This window comes from Choloepus didactylus, chromosome 10 (assembly GCF_015220235.1).
Source record: "Choloepus didactylus isolate mChoDid1 chromosome 10, mChoDid1.pri, whole genome shotgun sequence".
Taxonomy (NCBI): Eukaryota; Metazoa; Chordata; class Mammalia; order Pilosa; family Megalonychidae; genus Choloepus; species Choloepus didactylus.
In genome coordinates, this window is record NC_051316.1 from 29,025,913 (window position 1) to 29,043,307 (window position 17,395).

The following is a 17,395-nucleotide window of genomic DNA, read 5'->3' on the forward strand; positions in this document are numbered from 1 at the left end:
AAACAAATCATACATGTTAAATAAGGATTTAATACCCAGAATATATAAAGAACTCTTCCAAGTCAACAGCAGAAAGATAAACAACCCAATTAAAAAAAAGGGCAAAGGACTTGAACAGACATTTCTCCAAAGAAAATAAAAAATGGCCAAAAAAAAAAACACACATGAAAATATGCTCAACATCATTAGCCAATAGGGAAATGCAAAGTAAAACCACAAAGAATTGACACTTCACACCCACAAGGATGGCTACAATTATTTAAAAAAAAAACAAAAACAAAAACAGAAAATAAGAAGTGGTGGAGAGGGTGTAAGAAACAAAATGTGGTACATACACACTATGGAATATTATTTGGCCATAAGAAAAAATAAAACTATGAGACATGCTACAACATAGAATAATACTGAAAATAATATGCTCAGTGAAATAAGGAAACACATAAGGCCAAAAATTATATGATATGACTTATACGAGATGACTAGAAATAGCAAATTCACAGGGATAGATTAGAGGTTACCAGGGAAGAAGAAGAAAGAGGTAGAGGGGAAGAAGGGAGGGTAAATAGGTAGCTAAAAAAAAAAATCAATTAAATATCATTTAATTGTTCACTCATCTGTTAAAATGGCACTGTCACTGTGGTTGTGACTGTCCTCATTCAGTCTCTGAAACTCTTTCTTCAAGTTGAGACACTTTGAAGAACTGTCTTGTCCTAACCAGCGTAAGCCATGTTCCTTATTAAAGCAGGTAAGTCGATACCATGTTCATAGACAAACCACATTCATTAACTTTTCATTTCATTCTAGAATAGTCATTTGTTTATTATAGTTTATATAAAGAAAGACAATCTTATTATAAGCCTTTAAAAATTCTATGTGGTAAATTCCATTTTAATGAAATAATCCATTCCAGGTTTAAGAAAAGTTTTAAAAATCTTTATTCAATTCCAATGTCGTTACTCTGAAAAAAAAAATACAAGGCAAAATAGATCACCTAAATTGAAAATCCTCACATACAAACTCACTATCATTACCCATAAAAAAAGTTTAAAATAAACTATAAGATTGTTTTTACAAGAGCAATAACATTCATTCATGAAAGCCCCTCCCCCTCCCTTTTTTATATAAAATGATGAACATACATAGAAAATTACTAGAACGTGAGAAAAGTTATCAACTGAATGGCTGAAATAGTATCAATGAAGATAAATCGCATTTTATAAGACATGATTAATTTTAAGAGATCTGAAATTTAAAAAGTGAAAGCATTAAAGGTCCTTCATTATTTCTGTCAATGTGTCCACAGAAAGGGTAAATATTTTCAAAACTAAACAAACACACAGCAATATCTCAGGAAAAATTTTTAACATGAGACTGGGTAATCATGTTTCTTGTTCCTGTTACCTGTGCCACCTTCTCTTAATCTGAAAGCAAAACAGTACAAATGATTACATGACATAAAAATGCAGGGAATTTTCTTTGGACCAGTTTACATTGTGGGTCAATAATATATGCAACGCGTGCGATGAAATGGAATTCCTTTCATATCTTCCCTGCGATCACGGGCATAGTCCCATAGGTAATAATCCAAAAGAATGGAACTGATCTCACCACTAGTTTTTTCACCATTTTTCTCAATAAGCTCCAGAAGACAATCCCGGATCAGCTCAACACACCAAAGCGAGCAGCCTCTAATTTCTACCTCTCGCCTATCCCCATATGAGAGCATTTCTCCTGCAAGGGAGAAAAAATCAGAGTAAGAAGCATTAATAGCAATGATATAAAATCTACTCAAAACATTACTCCAGAAAAAAATGCAGCATTTAAAAGTACTCATTTTAAAACTGTAAGTCTCAGACTTCATTTTATTTTTGGAAATTTAAACCATTTCTAAACCATTAGTTCAACCATTTCTAAACCATTAGTTCAAAATGACAAGTTAAGTTCCACAAGGACAGGGATGATGTCTGGCTTGTTTGTCTCAGTATTCCCTGGATCTTACATATACTAGCTTCCAAAAAATATTTGTTAAATGAATATATGGTAATCATAGATTTCACAATATGACAGCAACATTACTGAATTATTGAAAGGAAGGAGTTTAAAATCAGGTGTGACACCAGGGGAAAAACATTGCAAATTTTGGGGGATTTCAAGGAGGGCCAATAAATAGCACTTCCCTTCCCCACGTGGGTATTAAATGCTGTCTTGGGGATGCCCTGGGTGCATTAGAGGGACCCTGGGAAGTCACAGTTGTTAACTCAAGCAAGGAAAACCATGATCAGTCTTTGGATTCAGGATCTGTTAGTCAGCTCTGCTGGAATATGGAGCTCAGTTCGCACAGCTCCCCCAGCCTTTTTAGTACTTGTCTCCAGGGTATATGTCTGATCCTGCACAGCGGGCACTGGCTGTGCTCTGCCACTGAGACTAAAGCTGGGCTCATCAACTCAAATGCATATAAGAATTAGGCAGATAGAGTAAATGAGTAAAGCAGTCAGATGCAAATTGTGGTGAGCTAGAGAGTTTGTGTTACCCTGTCTCGAGGTAGACCTAATGTTTCCATATTTCTCTACTTTTATAAGAGAAGTGAGAAAGTTTGATTTTTTTAAATGAAATCTCCTAATTTTCAAATGTTAGTAACTAATTAAGCATTGATTAAAGCACTGTTAAGGCCAAACAAAACACATCTGCAAGCTACACTTGGCCTCAGGCCACCAATCTGCACCCTTGCCCTGGGGCCTCACAGTACTTCAGAGGCCCTGTGATCCAGAAAGACTTAGGGGAAATGCTCCCAATCCCCTGGGTTCCACTCTGTCACCTGGATCTTAAGTAGCATTTCCCTGCCCCCATTTCTCCCCTGGGCTTAGGCACTGGTCAGTGAGGCAAGTGGGAGAACAGACACTAACTGGTTCCCTCCACTGTATTATTTTGCCCCAGGTGCCAGCATACAAATCCATCCCTTCTTCAGTTTTGTTGTTTAACAATTCTTCCAAACTTGACTATCAACTTGCCTGAATTGCCAAATCATATAGGAATCTCAGTGCTCAGAGCTAAATAAGAAAAGGCAGCTGTAGGAAACAACCTCTAGGATGGCTCCCGATGACCCCTGCTTCCTGTTCTTCATACTCTTGTGTAATTCTCTGCCGTTGACTACAGACTGGATTAAGTCACTTGCTTATAGCAGAAGTGATGGAATGTCACTTCCATGATTAGGTTACAAATGACTGCAGCTTCAGTCTGGGATGCTCCTCCTTTCTTGCTCTATCTTGGATCACTCACCCTGGGAGGTGCCAGCTGCCCTCTGGAAAGGCTCATGGGTGAGGTACCAAGGCCTGCCAACAATCCTAAGAGTGAGCTTGTAGGAAGATCTCCTGACCCAAGTAGAGCCATCAGATGTGACAGTAGCCCCAGCTGACAGTTTGATTGCAACCTTGAGCCAGATGAACCTAGTTAAGCAGCACCCAGATTCCTGACCCATAAGAGACTGTGAAATAATAAATGTTTGTTGTTTTATAAACAGCTTAATTTTAGCATAATTTGTTACATAGAAATAGAAAATTAAAACAGTGACTTATGGTATCGGATGGGGGCATGGGCTTTGAAACAAAAAAAGCCTGAAACCATTTGAAACGCTTTAGCAAGCATAGATTAGAGTCAGAGTCAGAGAAGGTAACACAGCTACCATATTAGGCCTAAAGGTCAACTCAAGAATCATAGTGAAGAATCGAAATTTAGCCAAACTGCACTGTCAGCGTCTATAATTGCTAAGAAATATGCCTTGGGCAAAGAGATGGGTTAAAAAAAAGTGGAGAGAAATCAGGGTAGGACTTAAAAAGGCTGTCCTGGAGAAATCTAGAAGAGGAGAGAGGGAAAGGAATAGAATATAAGTATAGCACATCCTCGAGTTTGGAAGAAGTATTGCAGTCAAGTTAAGGCGGGACCTTCCTTAACCGGAAGGTAGTCCAGCCAACTACCTAGTCAAGTCAAACCAACCTTGATCTAGATTTCACTTACGATAGTTATCTCACACACACACACACACACACACACACACACACACACACACACAAAACACAGCTTTATATCTCCCCTAGTTCTTTTTGGGAAAAAAAATCCAACTTTCCTTAAATAAACTAAGGGCAAAGGAATTGTCCATCTTATGTCAAACTAAATAAAGACAGAGCATCCTTTTAGAAGCTAGGCAAAATGGAGGCAGTGACAACTGCAGTTGGACATCTGGAAAAGAGCCTCTGGAATTGAAATGTATGTGGAAAAAAAATCCAGATGATTCTATACAGTTATGCTGGATGGTCCCTGCTCATCAGGATGTCTTCTCACAGCAGTAGAGACAACTAACTGCTTTAGAAATTCAGGAAAAAGAGATGAACAAATCATGAGGAGTCAGGAAAAGCTATGTAGCAGAGGCAGCATCTTAGCTAAGACTCTGTTGATGTGTAGGATTTGAACTGGAAAAAAGAAAATCTAGGTGAGGGAAACCATGCACAAGGCTGCTTAGGCAGACACTTCAGGCTCCCTCCTCCACACAGAAACTTTGAACAAGTGGCAAGAACTGGTAGAAACATCTTTCTAAAAGCTCCAGAAAACAGCTAAAGGACTGTGGTAACAAAATGAGTGCCAAATCAAGAAAAAGATAACTTAAAAGCAGTAAGAACTCAAGGCATCCTGGCTGGCACTTCCCTCAACCCCTCACTGCCTAGGCATAGAGCCAGCCTGCACTCCCAGTGCAGATACCTGGTCCCAGACCCAGAGGGAGCAGAGTAACATTTGTGTGCATACTGGGAGCATGTATTTCTGGTTCAATCTGTCTGGTGGTGGCCTGAAGGACTCCTGTCACAGAACTTGCCTTGTGTGTAGAAGATGGTCCACTGAGCTCACCTACAGAACCCTGTGGGAGAGCAATCAAGTTGTGCTGCCTGGGGCAAGGGATTGTTGCCTGTAAGGCATACAGTGCAGTGCCTGCCACAACAAAGAAACTGTTTCCTAGGGAAGAGAGGACATTTGTACTGGTATAAAAGAGGAAATTCCTACGGCCACATGCACATGCCCAAGACAAGAGGCATGCTCAGAAACATCAGGGAGCCCCTACACTTTGGCCTGGAGCTATTCTCCAAACGCATCACACAGATAAGCCGTGAAAGAAAGCAATCCCACAGGTCAATCTGCAAAAACTGGGAAAAGTGGTTTCTTTTCTGACTTCTCCTTTTTTTTTTTGTTAACTCCTGGCATTGCAAGAAACCTCTGTCATAACATTAGCTAGATACATGCTTAAGGAACAGATGTTTCAGAGTCAAATTTTCAGCAATAACACATTAAAATACCAAACATCCAGTTTCAACAAAAGATTAAAAAACATACAAAGAAATAGGAAATGAAGGTCCAGGCAAAGGAGAAGATAAAAGCATTAGAAACCATCAATGAGGAGGATAGGACCAGGGACATTTCAGACAAAGACTTCTAAAAAATGGTCCTAAATATGCTCAAAGAACGAATGAAAACATGGACAAAAAAACTAAAGGAAATCAGGAAAATTATAAATGAATAAAAAGAGAATATCAACAGAGTTAGAAATTATGAAAAGGAATCAAACAGAGCTGAAGTCCATAGTAGTAGAAATTAAAAATTCCCTAGAGGGGTTCAACAGCAAATTAGAGCTGGCAGAAGAAAGCATCAGTGAACTTGAAGACAAGACAAGCGAAACCATCTAGTCTGTGGGGTAAAAAGAGGAAAGAATGAAGAAAAATGAAGAGAGTATGAAGAACCTGTGGGACACCATCAAGCACATCAATATATGTATTAGGGGAGCCTGTGAAGGAGAAGAAAGAAAGAAAGCAGCAGAGAGAATATCCAAAGAAAATAATGGCTGAAAACTTCCCAAATGTATTGAAAGACTTGAATATATACATCCAAGATGTTCAACAAACTCCAAACAGGGTAAACCCAAATACACCCAAGCCACAGCATATTGTAATTAAACTGCTGAATGCCAAAGATGAAGAGAGAAATCTGAAAGCCACATGAGAGAAACAATGTGTCACAAACAAGACAGTATCAGAAGAATTAAGTGATGACTTCTCATTGGAAATCATGAAGGCAAAAAGCTGGTGGGAAGGCATATTTAAAGTGCTGAAAGCAAAAAACTGCCAACAAGGAATATTGTATCAGCAAAACTGTCTTTCAAAAATGGAGGCATTAAGACATTCCCAGATAAATAAAAGCTGAGGCAATTTGTTACCACTAGACTGGCACTTTAAGAAGTGCTGAAAGGAGTTCTGTTCTGCAGATTGAAAGGACACTAGACAAGTTACTGAAGCCACATGAAGAAATAAAGATCTCTGATAAAGATGATGATTTAGATAAATATAAATACCAGTAGTATTACATTTTCGATTTGTAACTCCACTTTTCACTTCCTACAGGATCTAAAAGGCAAATGCGGAAGATGTACTGGTAAATCAATGGTTTTGGACTCAAAATGTATAAATATGTAATTTATGACAAGAATTACAAGGTGGGGGGGCAGAAGGATATGGAACATAGTTTATGTATACTATTTAAGTTGTTAAGTTGGTATCAAAGCAAGCGAGATGGTTATGGATTTAGAATATTAAATTTAAGCCCATGGTAACCAAAAATAAAATATCCAAGAATATGCTAACTCAGAGACAGAAAGTAGAGTACAAGTTACCAGGGGTTGGGAGGGGGGCAGGGGCAATGCATAGTTAATGCAAAATGAGTGCAGAGTTTCTTTTGGGGATAAAGGGACAGTTACAGCAATAGATGGTGGTGAGGATACTGCAACATTGTCAATGTGATTAATCCCACTGAATGGTATGCTTGGGAAGTGTTGGGATGGGAAGATTTATTTTGCAGAAGTTTCCGCAACTGAAAAAACCAGAAACAGAAAGAAAGAGAAACTAAAGAAATAATGACAGTTAAACGTAATTCATAATCCTGGATGGGATCTAAGAATGGAGGAGAAATATCTCAAAATGACATTATTGAGATATAATAAAAAATTGTAATACAGAATGTAAGCTCATATAAACGTTCAATTTCCTGAACTTGATGACTGCACTTACGGTACTTACCTAAGTGAATATCCTTGTCTGTAGGAAATGTACATGGAAGTATTAAGTAAGTGTTTTAAGAGGTACAGTGTGTGCGACCTGCTTTCCAATGTTGAGAAAGAGAATGATACAGCAAATGCTGCAAATTATTAAAATTGGTGGATGGGGTATCTGAAAGGGTGGTGGTATGTTGTTTTCTGTGTGGGAGAACTTGTACTGTTTTTACAACTGTTCTATCAGTTTGAAACTATTTCAAAATAAAAGGTCAAAAAAAAAAAAAAGAAGAGAGAGAGAGAATGTTCAGAGATAGGAATGAGCAGTGAATACATGGTCTAAAAAAAAAGATCAGCCAAATATGTCTATGTGTAAAAGAAGCCATAACAGCTAAATGTTGTCCTTTTCAGAGGAATTCAACAATTAATGACCCAGAAAGTGAGCATTACTACATGAAATAAAATGTTACGTTTCAAATGAGGAAACAGAGGGACAAAATGATTGCCTGAGGTGACATAAATGCCTGCCAGAGCCAACCATAGGAATAAAGGTACCTTTATATTCTGTGTCATTTTGATCTTCAGGAAATTAAATGTTTCACAAGAGAAAACTATCCAATCAAAAAAACTACTTTCTTGCAAAAATAAAGTAAAAAGTAGCAGAAAATACTGTGCCCAATTGAAATGAGAAATTAACGTGTTAGAAAATCATACAATATAATTATTTTTCTTATACAAAGAAATATTTAAAAAACAAAAAAGCTAATTTTCACACAATCTCTTTTCAACCCAATTACCTATTCTCATATGTTATAATAAAGCTGTCACTCTTGAGAATCAATGATCTAACCCAATAATGGTGAATAAATAAATAGGGAGAAGTGAGCGACTTGTGTCCAATAAACTAGTGACAGATTTGAAGCTTCCTGACTCCAAAGCCAGCACATATTATCCATATTGCTGCCCATCCTTTACATTACAATGTAGTGTGATCTTTGGCTTAGCACTCTTCAGATACTAAACCTGATGAACTGTCACAGTGTTTGCACACCCTCATGCAACATAAATTTAGGTTTCATTTTATTACTACCTTCTGAAATTAAAAATGTCCAAATAGCACACTTTTCCACAATATCTGTATTCCACAGGTAAACCAATCAACCACCAACAAACAAAACAAACAAAACAAACAAGCAAACAAAAAACCCACAATTTTCCCAGGCTTTAAATGCTCTTGCATTTTTCTTTAAATATACTTTGAAAAAGAAATACTGCTCTTTTTTTTTTTTAAGCAGAGACTTTTTGTTAACGAAACTAAATGGAGACTCAACTGTTCATAGTATAACAAAGAATTAAGTAAGGTTGCAGACCTTTAAGAAGGTTCTTCAGTAGTTCATCAGAGTATTTCAGCGCCCCAAGATAAACAAGAACCTGAGGTAATCTATAGTCAGCAAACATGGTGATACTGGAGATGTCCTTAAAGCAGCCATCTCCTTTTCCTTCTAATACACTCCACGTATCCGCCACAAGGATTTGGGCCCGTTTATAAAAAGAAATCCTTTTCCCCTAATGAATGAAGAGAATGTAAATGTTACCTGGGTATCTGAAAGCTTGATGTATGTTGTAAAAAAAAAAAAGGCAGAGAGAACATTTTTTCAAGGGCAGAATAATCTTTCTTACTTTCTTGGTAAAAATTTATAATCTGTTACAGGAAAAAAAAAAGGCCTAATAAACATTATCTACACCACTACAAATTTACTTCCTATTTTTTGAAGGCATACAAAATATAATTTATGTAAACATGGTACTCTTTAGTGTTTCTTTTTCAATGGCTTTACTTTATATACATATTTCTATATGTCACCATAATCTGACTGCTTATTATTTTTAACTAGATCATATTCCTTTCCAGTTTCTTAAATTATATAACCACATATACTTTCTGATTACAAGAGTACATCACATTAATTGTATAAAATTTAGAAAGTATAAAGAACAGTCATCCTTATGCTCACTTCTGAAGATAATCCCATTAATTTTTAACTGTTTCAGATAATATGATTAACTTAACTTAAATTGATATCCAAGAATGAAGACTTAAATTGTAATCAACCAGGGGAGAGAACCTAGATGAGACTAGGCTAGATGAGACAGGGCAAAAAAACATCTCTGTGAAAAATACTAAATAAAAACCAGAAAGTGACCCAGAATACCAGTTTCAGCGATGCGCCAGCTGGACAAGGTCTGCTAAAACCACAGGGACCATGCACTTGGTGAAACTGGGAGTCTGAATTCTGAAATGAGTGAGTAAGCCGGCTGAAAGTCCCGTGGCTGTACTGCGGTGTGGGGAAACTGTGGTTGGTGTTTGGAGACAGACTAGTTCTTTTTTTTAAAAAAAAAAAAAAAAAAAAAAAAAAAAAAAAAAAAAAAAAAAACCACGAGCAGCTGCAGTTATGATGGTGAGAACCATGCAGTGAAGCACAGCAGGAGCAGGCTGTGCCAACCTCTCGGTGTCTGGCGTGGAGGATAGACCGCTGCTGATTCCCTCAGGCCAGGGGGCCAGAGGGGAGGGCCAAAAGGAGAAAGAAACCACACTGCTTGCAGCTGGGCTCCCTGGCGGGCTGGAGACACTCCTGCCCAGGACCGTACCCACAGCCCAGAGCCACACCAGGAAACCCAGTGTGACAGGGAGTGTATCCCATGGCACTGCACACACGACACAATATTGGCCTTGGACAGTGGCCCTGGGTGCATACACAGCTAGATGTCCCGGAGCTCGGAAGGCAGAGCTGTGTGAAAAGGCAGGGGGCGGGGGTGGAGACACCCCAACCAGCCATCTTTGCATCAGGCTGGGAGTGCCCCTGCATGGCCTGGCAGCCCGGGGCTTCCCTTAACGGACGGCGTGCACTTGTGACGTAGCACAGCCTTCCCTCAGCAGAGGTCCTGGAAGATCACAGCTATCAAGCAAAGCAAATGCCAACAGGCCAAAAACAACAGAAAATCTTAAAGCATTTGATAAAACCAGACGATATGGAGAACCCAATCGCAAACACCCAAATCAAAATATCAGAAGAGACACAGCACTTGGCGCAATTAATCAAAGGACTACAATCAAAGAACGAGAGTATGGCACAGGATATAAAGGACATAAAGAAGACCCCAGAAGAGCATAAAGCAGAAATTGCAAGAGTAAATAAAGAAAATAGAAAATCTTACGGAAATAAAAGAAACTGTTGGCCAAATTAAAAAGACTCTGGATACTCATAATACAAGATTAGAGGAAGCTGAACAACGACTCAGTGCCCTAGAGGTCCACAGAACAGAACATGAAAGAACAAAAGAAAGAATGGAGAAAAAAATAAAAAAAATTGAAATGGATCTCAGGAATACGATAGATAAAATAAAACGTCCAAATTTAAGACTCATTGGTGTCCCAGAAGGGGAAGAGAAGGGTAAAGGTCTAGAAAGAGTATTCAAAGAAATTGTTGGGGAAAACTTCCCAAACCTTATACTCAATATAAATACATAAAGCATAAATGTCCAGCAAACTCCAAATAGAATAAATCCAAATAAACCCAATTCAAGACATATTCTGAACAGACTCTCAAATACTGAAGAGAAGGAGCAAGTTCTGAAAGCAGCAAGAGAAAAGCAATTCACCACATACAAAGGAAACAACATAAGACTAAGTAGTGACTACTCAGCCGCCACCATGGAGGCGGGAAGGCAGTGGCATGACATATTTAAAATTCTGAGAGAGAAAAATTTCCAACCAAGAATACTTTATCCAGCAAAACTCTCCTTCAAATTTGAGGGAGAGCTTAAATTTTTCACAGACAAACAAATGCTGAGCGATTTTGCCACTAAAAGACCTGCCCTACTTCAGATGCTAAAGGGAGCCCTACTGACAGAGAAACAAAGAAAGGAGAGAGAGGGATAGAGAATTTTAACAGACATATATAGAACCTTACATCCCAAATCACCAGGACACACATTTTTCTCTAGTGATCACAGATCTTTCTCCAGAATTGACCATATGCTGGGACATAAAAGAAGCCTCAATAAATTAAAAAAAAAAAAAAAATTGAATATATTCAAAGCACATTCTTGACCACAATGGAATATAAATAGAAGTCAGTAATTTTTGATTTGTAACTCCACTATTTACTTCCTACATGATATAAAATACACAAACTAATGACAAATCAGTGGTTTGGGACTCAATGTAAAATATGTGATTTTTGACAAGAACTATATAAAGGTGGGGGAATGGAGGAGTATAGGAACATAGTTTATGGGTCCTATTGAAGTTAAGTTGGTATCAAAGAAAAACAAGATTGTTATGGATTTAAGAGGTTAATTTTAAGCTCCACAGTAAACACAAAGAAATTATCAGAGAATATGACCATAGAGATGAAAAGTAGAGTACGGGTTACGAGAAGTGGGGGAAGGGGCAATGGGGAATTAAGAAATAAGTGTAGGGTTGCTGTTTGAGGTGAAGGGAAATTTCTAGTAATGGATGGTGGGAAGGTGATAGCATTACAACATTCTAAATGTGATTAATCCCACTAATGGAATGCTAGGGAGGGGGTGGAATGGGAAGATTTAAGCTGTATATATGTTTCCAAAATTGCAAAAAAAAAAAAAAAAAAAAAAAAGACAGTCTAAATACATGACAATTGAATGCCAACGATGATCCTGGATGGAATCTCAGGATGGAGGACAGGAGGCTGAAAGGGACACAGTTGAGACATAAGAAAAAAAAAAGTAAATATAGAATGTAAGCTTTGTATTAATGTTGAATTTCTTGAACTTCTTAGCTGCGCTTAATGAGACTGCATAAAGAATGTTCTTGTTCATGGGAATTGTATATGTGAATTACAGTGTTTGTTCAAGGATGTGTACAGCTTGCTCTCATATGTTCAGAAGACAGAGCAATAGATGATGGATCATAAGGAAGGAGGGAGGGAGGGAAAGAGAAATGGTGGTTTGACAGCATGTTAAAGTTGGTGGATCAGGGTATCGGGGGAGCGGGGGTCAGGGTATGCTGGAGTTCTGTGTATGGGATTTGTATTGTTTTTGCAACTGTTCCTATAACTTTGAATTTATTTCAAAATAAAATTAAAAAAAAAATTGTAATCAACCAGAATATTTATCTCAAGTTTACCAATTCTGGAAATGTCAAAGTTAATATGTAAGTCCATATACTAAGACAAACCAGCTAACTATATTTATACATGAAAGAAACAAATTTAACCAAGCATTATAAGATGGTGGGTTATAATTTAAATCAGGAATGTTCTATAAAACTACAAATAAAGATCAGCATAGACTATGAAAAATATGACAGAGAATTACAACCTATTCCTAGTCCAAATACCAATGGTAATTATTTAAAATCATCTTTGTACAACTGCTTAGCTGCTAAGCAGAAGCAATCTGTATTACTGGCTCCCAAAATACATCCTGAACACCTTGGAGAATGCTTTAAATAAGTGACACATATAATTAAATAAAAAGTGAAATTAAACTCCTCAAGAAAAGACTCCATATACATAGGTGGTCTATAAAATAACATAAATTCCTTTATTTACTAAGAAAATGTCAATGATATGCTGTCCTGATGAGAAATAATCTAATATTGCTTAGCTTTAAGGTTTATCTATTAAAACAAAGCTGGATCTAATTCTATAACGTAAATTTTCTAAGGTCATCATTAAGAAACTCAGTATCTTGTTTTCCAGGCCAGACATACATGCTCATTTTTTGACATAGTGTAAAGTCTGTAAATTAAAATTAGTGCTGGGGGAGAAGTCAACATTGAGAAGCATTCGCATCCCTACGTGATGCCACGAACCTATAAATCCAAATCTATCCAAATATTACAACCCGATAATTGTTTCTCTATATAAACTGGACTTACATATGCTAATCAGGTTTCTAGTTCAAGTTCAGTTAATAAAACAGCAAGGCATAAAACTCAATTTACAACATACAACTGAATATCAAACACAATTATTACATTATAAAGTTTACTACAATAGATAAAAGCTATTTGTTATTTTTAACAAGATTCATAGAACAAAACAAAAAAACCTATATATATCTTATATATATAACAAAATCAGTACCGGTATCTAAGAAAATTGTAAAGATTAGATTATAATACAACTTAAAATGAAAAAAAAAGAACAAAAAATATTTACCTTCAAGTGAGGAATCTAAAAATAAATTCAAATTAACTATAAAACATTTTCTTAATAAGCTGATTATGGTTTTAGTAATCAAATTATTTTAGTAATCAAATTATGGGTCTCTAAAATATTAACTGCTATCATTGGAAATACCAGTAAATCCCTAAATAATAATCTCTATGCATTCTGTAATTTGCTTTGTGAATCCATTTTCAAAAACTTCCTTTGTAAAATAACTATCAGTGAAAAACTCTATAACCATGAATTAATTTTCTTCCACAAATTCTTCAATAAATTTAACATGAGCAAATAGAAAGGTCAAAGATTACAAATATTTAAGAGCAAATAAATGTTTATCTTCTGGAATATCAAAAAAGCTGATTTTTTTAATGTATATTTATCAGTATGTCAGAGTAAAGATGATTGCCTAAGGAAGCAGATTCATTAAGTAGGACTTCTATGTAGTTACTGTATACTCTAAATCAGAGCCACCTGAAAAGCATACAAAAGAAAAAAAATTCCTCTTTCCTTTATCTATTGATCACAATCTTTGAAGGTGGGGCCAGGAAATATATCTGAATTTTAAGTTTTCTAAGTGATTCTGGGGCACAGCCAGGTTTGGAAACCAGTGGTCTAAATCCATAAATTAAAACTTTCTAACTATAATTTGTTCATAATGTCTAAAAATGCACGATAATCCAAGGAAATAAGTATGTATTAAATACAATTATATCTATTTTCGCACAACTGAAGCAAAGATGAGAAACAGAATCATGATGGCATTTGAGTCCCTGGTCCTGGATGTTCCTGAAGGAGCTATATCCCTGTCCCCAACACCCATCTAAAAATTTCACTTTTTGCTTAAGCATTTTCTAATTGTGGATCTGTCCCTTGCAACTAGAAGAATCTTAACAAACATATGTAATTAGGTTTCCAATTGACAAAACAGACAATCCAAAGGCTGGCTATTTCCCGAGTAAATGTCCTCAGGTAAACTATTTAACCTCATTAATACTCCTAGTCCTTGGGCCTCACCGAGCTGTTCTGTGGCTAGAAGGAGAATGTATGTGTGAACACCCTGTAAATCACAGAGAGTGATTTTAACATTATTGGCAATTTTAGTTGCTGAATGTAACTACAGAAGGATATTTTAAAATTTCAATTTGATATATGTATTAATTTATTCAATAGGTTTATATTATGTGATTCCTCTGAGTTTGCTTCCAGTTCTGTGTCACAGTTAGAATACACAGTGATATAAAGGATTTTAAAAGAATTTTACAAAAACAAAATCCAGGGGCACACTGGGAAAGTATAATAAAAAAGTTTTGTACCATAAAGCAAATATTGAAAAAGTGCATTGTGTATGATAAAGAAAACACATATGTACATTACAACTTTGCAAAATAATACTTTTCATTAGACTAGAAATTTAGCATACATACTGATTTTCATCCAATGAAGTAAAATGTTTGAAGTACTAAAAGAACCCCATTATCACCCAGTGACATAATATTGAGGGTTCAGTGTTTCTTAGGTGTGAAGCATTTTACAAGTACAAAGAAAAAGGGAGAAAAGTAAAGAATAAAGGAAAAACACTGATTAGAAAACAAAAGAAGTAACGTCTTTGAAACATTAATTTTGTTAGCTTTTTGTCTACAGGGAGTATATGTCAAAATTTAAGTTTTTACTCTCAAAAGGAGTTAATTCTGGAAGGATAATTAAGAATTCTAAAATTTCCAATACAAGCAACTCACCTCAAACTGAGTCACATCTCTGTAAGAAGGAAAACTTTCAACTACCAGGTGCATTAACTTCTGTGCACTTTTTTCACTTTTTCGGACACAATTAAGAAAAGAGCCTCCAAACTTCTCAAGTAGAATTTTCCCGGTTTCGTTGAGAATCTGATGCCTCTCTTCTATCAAAGGCATAGGAACTAATGTGTCAGAACGGAATACATGCCGAACCTGTTCCAGGGTCATTGTGGCATAGTATGTGGCACTAGTTATTGGTATTCCTTCAGAGAGGGAGAAAAAAAAAAATGAGAGGGAAGTCAGTCTTTTATATTCATTAGGCCCTTGCTTTTACAACGTACAATTAATACGAAACCAAATATGTTACAGGAATACACTGAAAATGAGTAAAAATTACAAATCAGAAGCAGAACCCTCATTTTCTATTTATGTCTGTACTTAGTTGTCATTCATTTCTAACCATTACAATATTACAGCAAATGTATTTTCACTGTGCAAAATGTTCTATAATACATGTCCCTTTGTTCTTCAAGTGTTATCAAAGTGCCATTCTTTAGAAATCTGCTTAGTTTTGTTTTTTGCTTAAATACGTCTTTCATGCCGTGCTAATGGTACAACAGTAGGATCATTTACCACTGAATAGGGATTCAATGTCAGCCTCTTCTAATACTTTTATTTTAAGCAGAGCAGCGGGCAGGGAGGAACTTCAGGTTCGCCTTTTTAACAAGTGATTCCATCTCCCAACCCGCTCCTTGGGACCCCCGATAAACCGAAACTTCAAAGGCTATCGGGTCTGAGCGAGAAAAATGGCACCAACCTTCGTCGAGGGCTCTGTTGATTGCGGCGCACAAGGACCAGTACCCACTGTACGTTTTCCCTCTATACCCCACCAGACACTTGTGCTCGTCGTGCTCCGACCAAAAGGAGAAATTGAGCGTGTCTGTCACGAACACCCAGTTGACCGCGGCCTCGTCGGCCGCCCTGGGATTCAGCTCGTGAAGGTCCTTCCACCCCTCCACGCGCAGCTCCGACCCCGAGGCCTTTGCGAGAAGCAGCTCGGCTACCCTCCGCACGCCCCCGCCGTCGATGAACACATCCCGACTGTTTTCTGCAATGAATTTTGCAGATTCTCTGGGAGTCAGGAGGCCGTCCATTATACCCTACCCCTTTGGGAACTGGGAAACGACGCTTGTGACTGGCCAAACTCTCTTTCCCCAGTGTGACGAGTCACGTGTCCTCTCTAGGCGGGTCAAAGTCCAGGGTCCCTCTGCACCTCGCCCTCCAGAACCCCGTGGAATCGTCGCCTTAAACACAGTCCAGCGCTCCAAGAGCGCAATACCAACCGCAGCGACACCTATGGAGAAGGCACAACCGCGCACTGGTACGAAGCCCGGAGGCACTTCCGGGAGAGTGGCCCCGCCCACTCTCGTCCCGGTACCGCTTCCGGCCCCTAAGATCCCGCCCATACTCGCCCACTCGGAGATGGACAGTCTAACCATTTTGTTTTCTGTTCTTGTCTCACCCTCCGCCCCTGGTAGGTGACAGGAGAAAACTGCGGTTCGTTGCGGTGACAGGGCTCGCAACGACTCCGGCCGGTGCGCAGCATTACCCTCATCCGGTGCCTGCTCACTCCTCTCCTAGGAGGGAGAAGTCTGGGCGAGACACGATAAGCATTATGGCTGTTGGCCTCGGTTACGGGGGGCCATCCCATCCCCAGACTGCGAGACGGGATGGCGGTCCCTGGGCAAGGCAGGGACAAGCCGCTCCCTTCCTTTGACCTTTAGAGTTAGTTGGAACTTGTGGAAAATTGGATGAGGAAGTGTATTAAATTGTTAAGCTAATTTCGTGGGCCTGGCATTGTGCTTATCACATCTTATTTAGTCCCAATTTGGAAGTTGAGTTGATTGGCCCTAGATCACAGTCAAGGGCTCTTTCTAGGAGCCAGGCTCACTAATGCCAGCTATTTCATCGTCAAGTAAAGAAGAAATACCTTTCTAAAATATTTTTTCAATAGGAGGAAAAAGGTACAGGAGTCAAGTTAGTGATGATCCAAATTTGCCTGGTGATCAACTTTTAATATAGAGGCATGTATTTTTTTCTCCATTGGAGACTAAAATCTCCATGGATAACATAAAACCCTCACACCTTTGAAATCACCTGTTAGAAATAATCAGTATGCATCTCTAGTCATTAACAGCAAAGTAACTTGGACTTTTTGGAGGATTTGGAACTTTTAAGCTTGACAGCTCTGCCCTAGAGAAGCAGAACATCTTCATCTCTCCAGTTTCTTCATTTTAGTAAGAAAAAGGAACTTTAAGGACTTCACTGGGATTTACTTTTCCAGAAAAGGTGACTAGTATATTAATACA

General features: G+C 37.8%; 1 protein-coding gene across 2 annotated transcripts; it reads right to left on the bottom strand.

Moving 5' to 3' along the window:
* Window positions 1-863: 863 nt before the first annotated feature.
* C10H9orf64 (chromosome 10 C9orf64 homolog) lies at window positions 864-16,405 on the bottom strand. 2 transcript variants are annotated; one of them, XM_037797343.1, is made up of 4 exons: window positions 15,844-16,405; window positions 15,030-15,289; window positions 8,449-8,644; window positions 864-1,731 (listed from the first exon to the last, which is right to left on the bottom strand). In XM_037797343.1, the coding sequence occupies exons 1-4, from the start codon at window positions 16,178-16,180 to the stop codon at window positions 1,499-1,501; spliced, it is 1,026 nt and encodes a 341-aa protein (XP_037653271.1). In that variant the 5' UTR covers window positions 16,181-16,405; the 3' UTR covers window positions 864-1,498. The 2 variants fall into 2 exon arrangements, with proteins under 2 accessions (XP_037653271.1, XP_037653272.1); XM_037797344.1 differs by having other exon boundaries at window positions 867-1,731; window positions 16,191-16,405.
* Window positions 16,406-17,395: the final 990 nt, after the last annotated feature.

Coding starts and splice junctions, on each gene's coding strand:
- C10H9orf64 (XM_037797343.1), bottom strand. CDS start 16,180: ATGGACGGCCTCCTGACTCCCAGAGAATCTGCAAAATTCATTGCAGAA. Junction 15,290..15,843: donor CAACAGAGCCCTCGACGAAG/GTTGGTGCCATT, acceptor CCCTCTCTGAAG/GAATACCAATAACTAGTGCC. Junction 8,645..15,029: donor GAGATGTGACTCAGTTTGAG/GTGAGTTGCTTG, acceptor TTCATTCATTAG/GGGAAAAGGATTTCTTTTTA.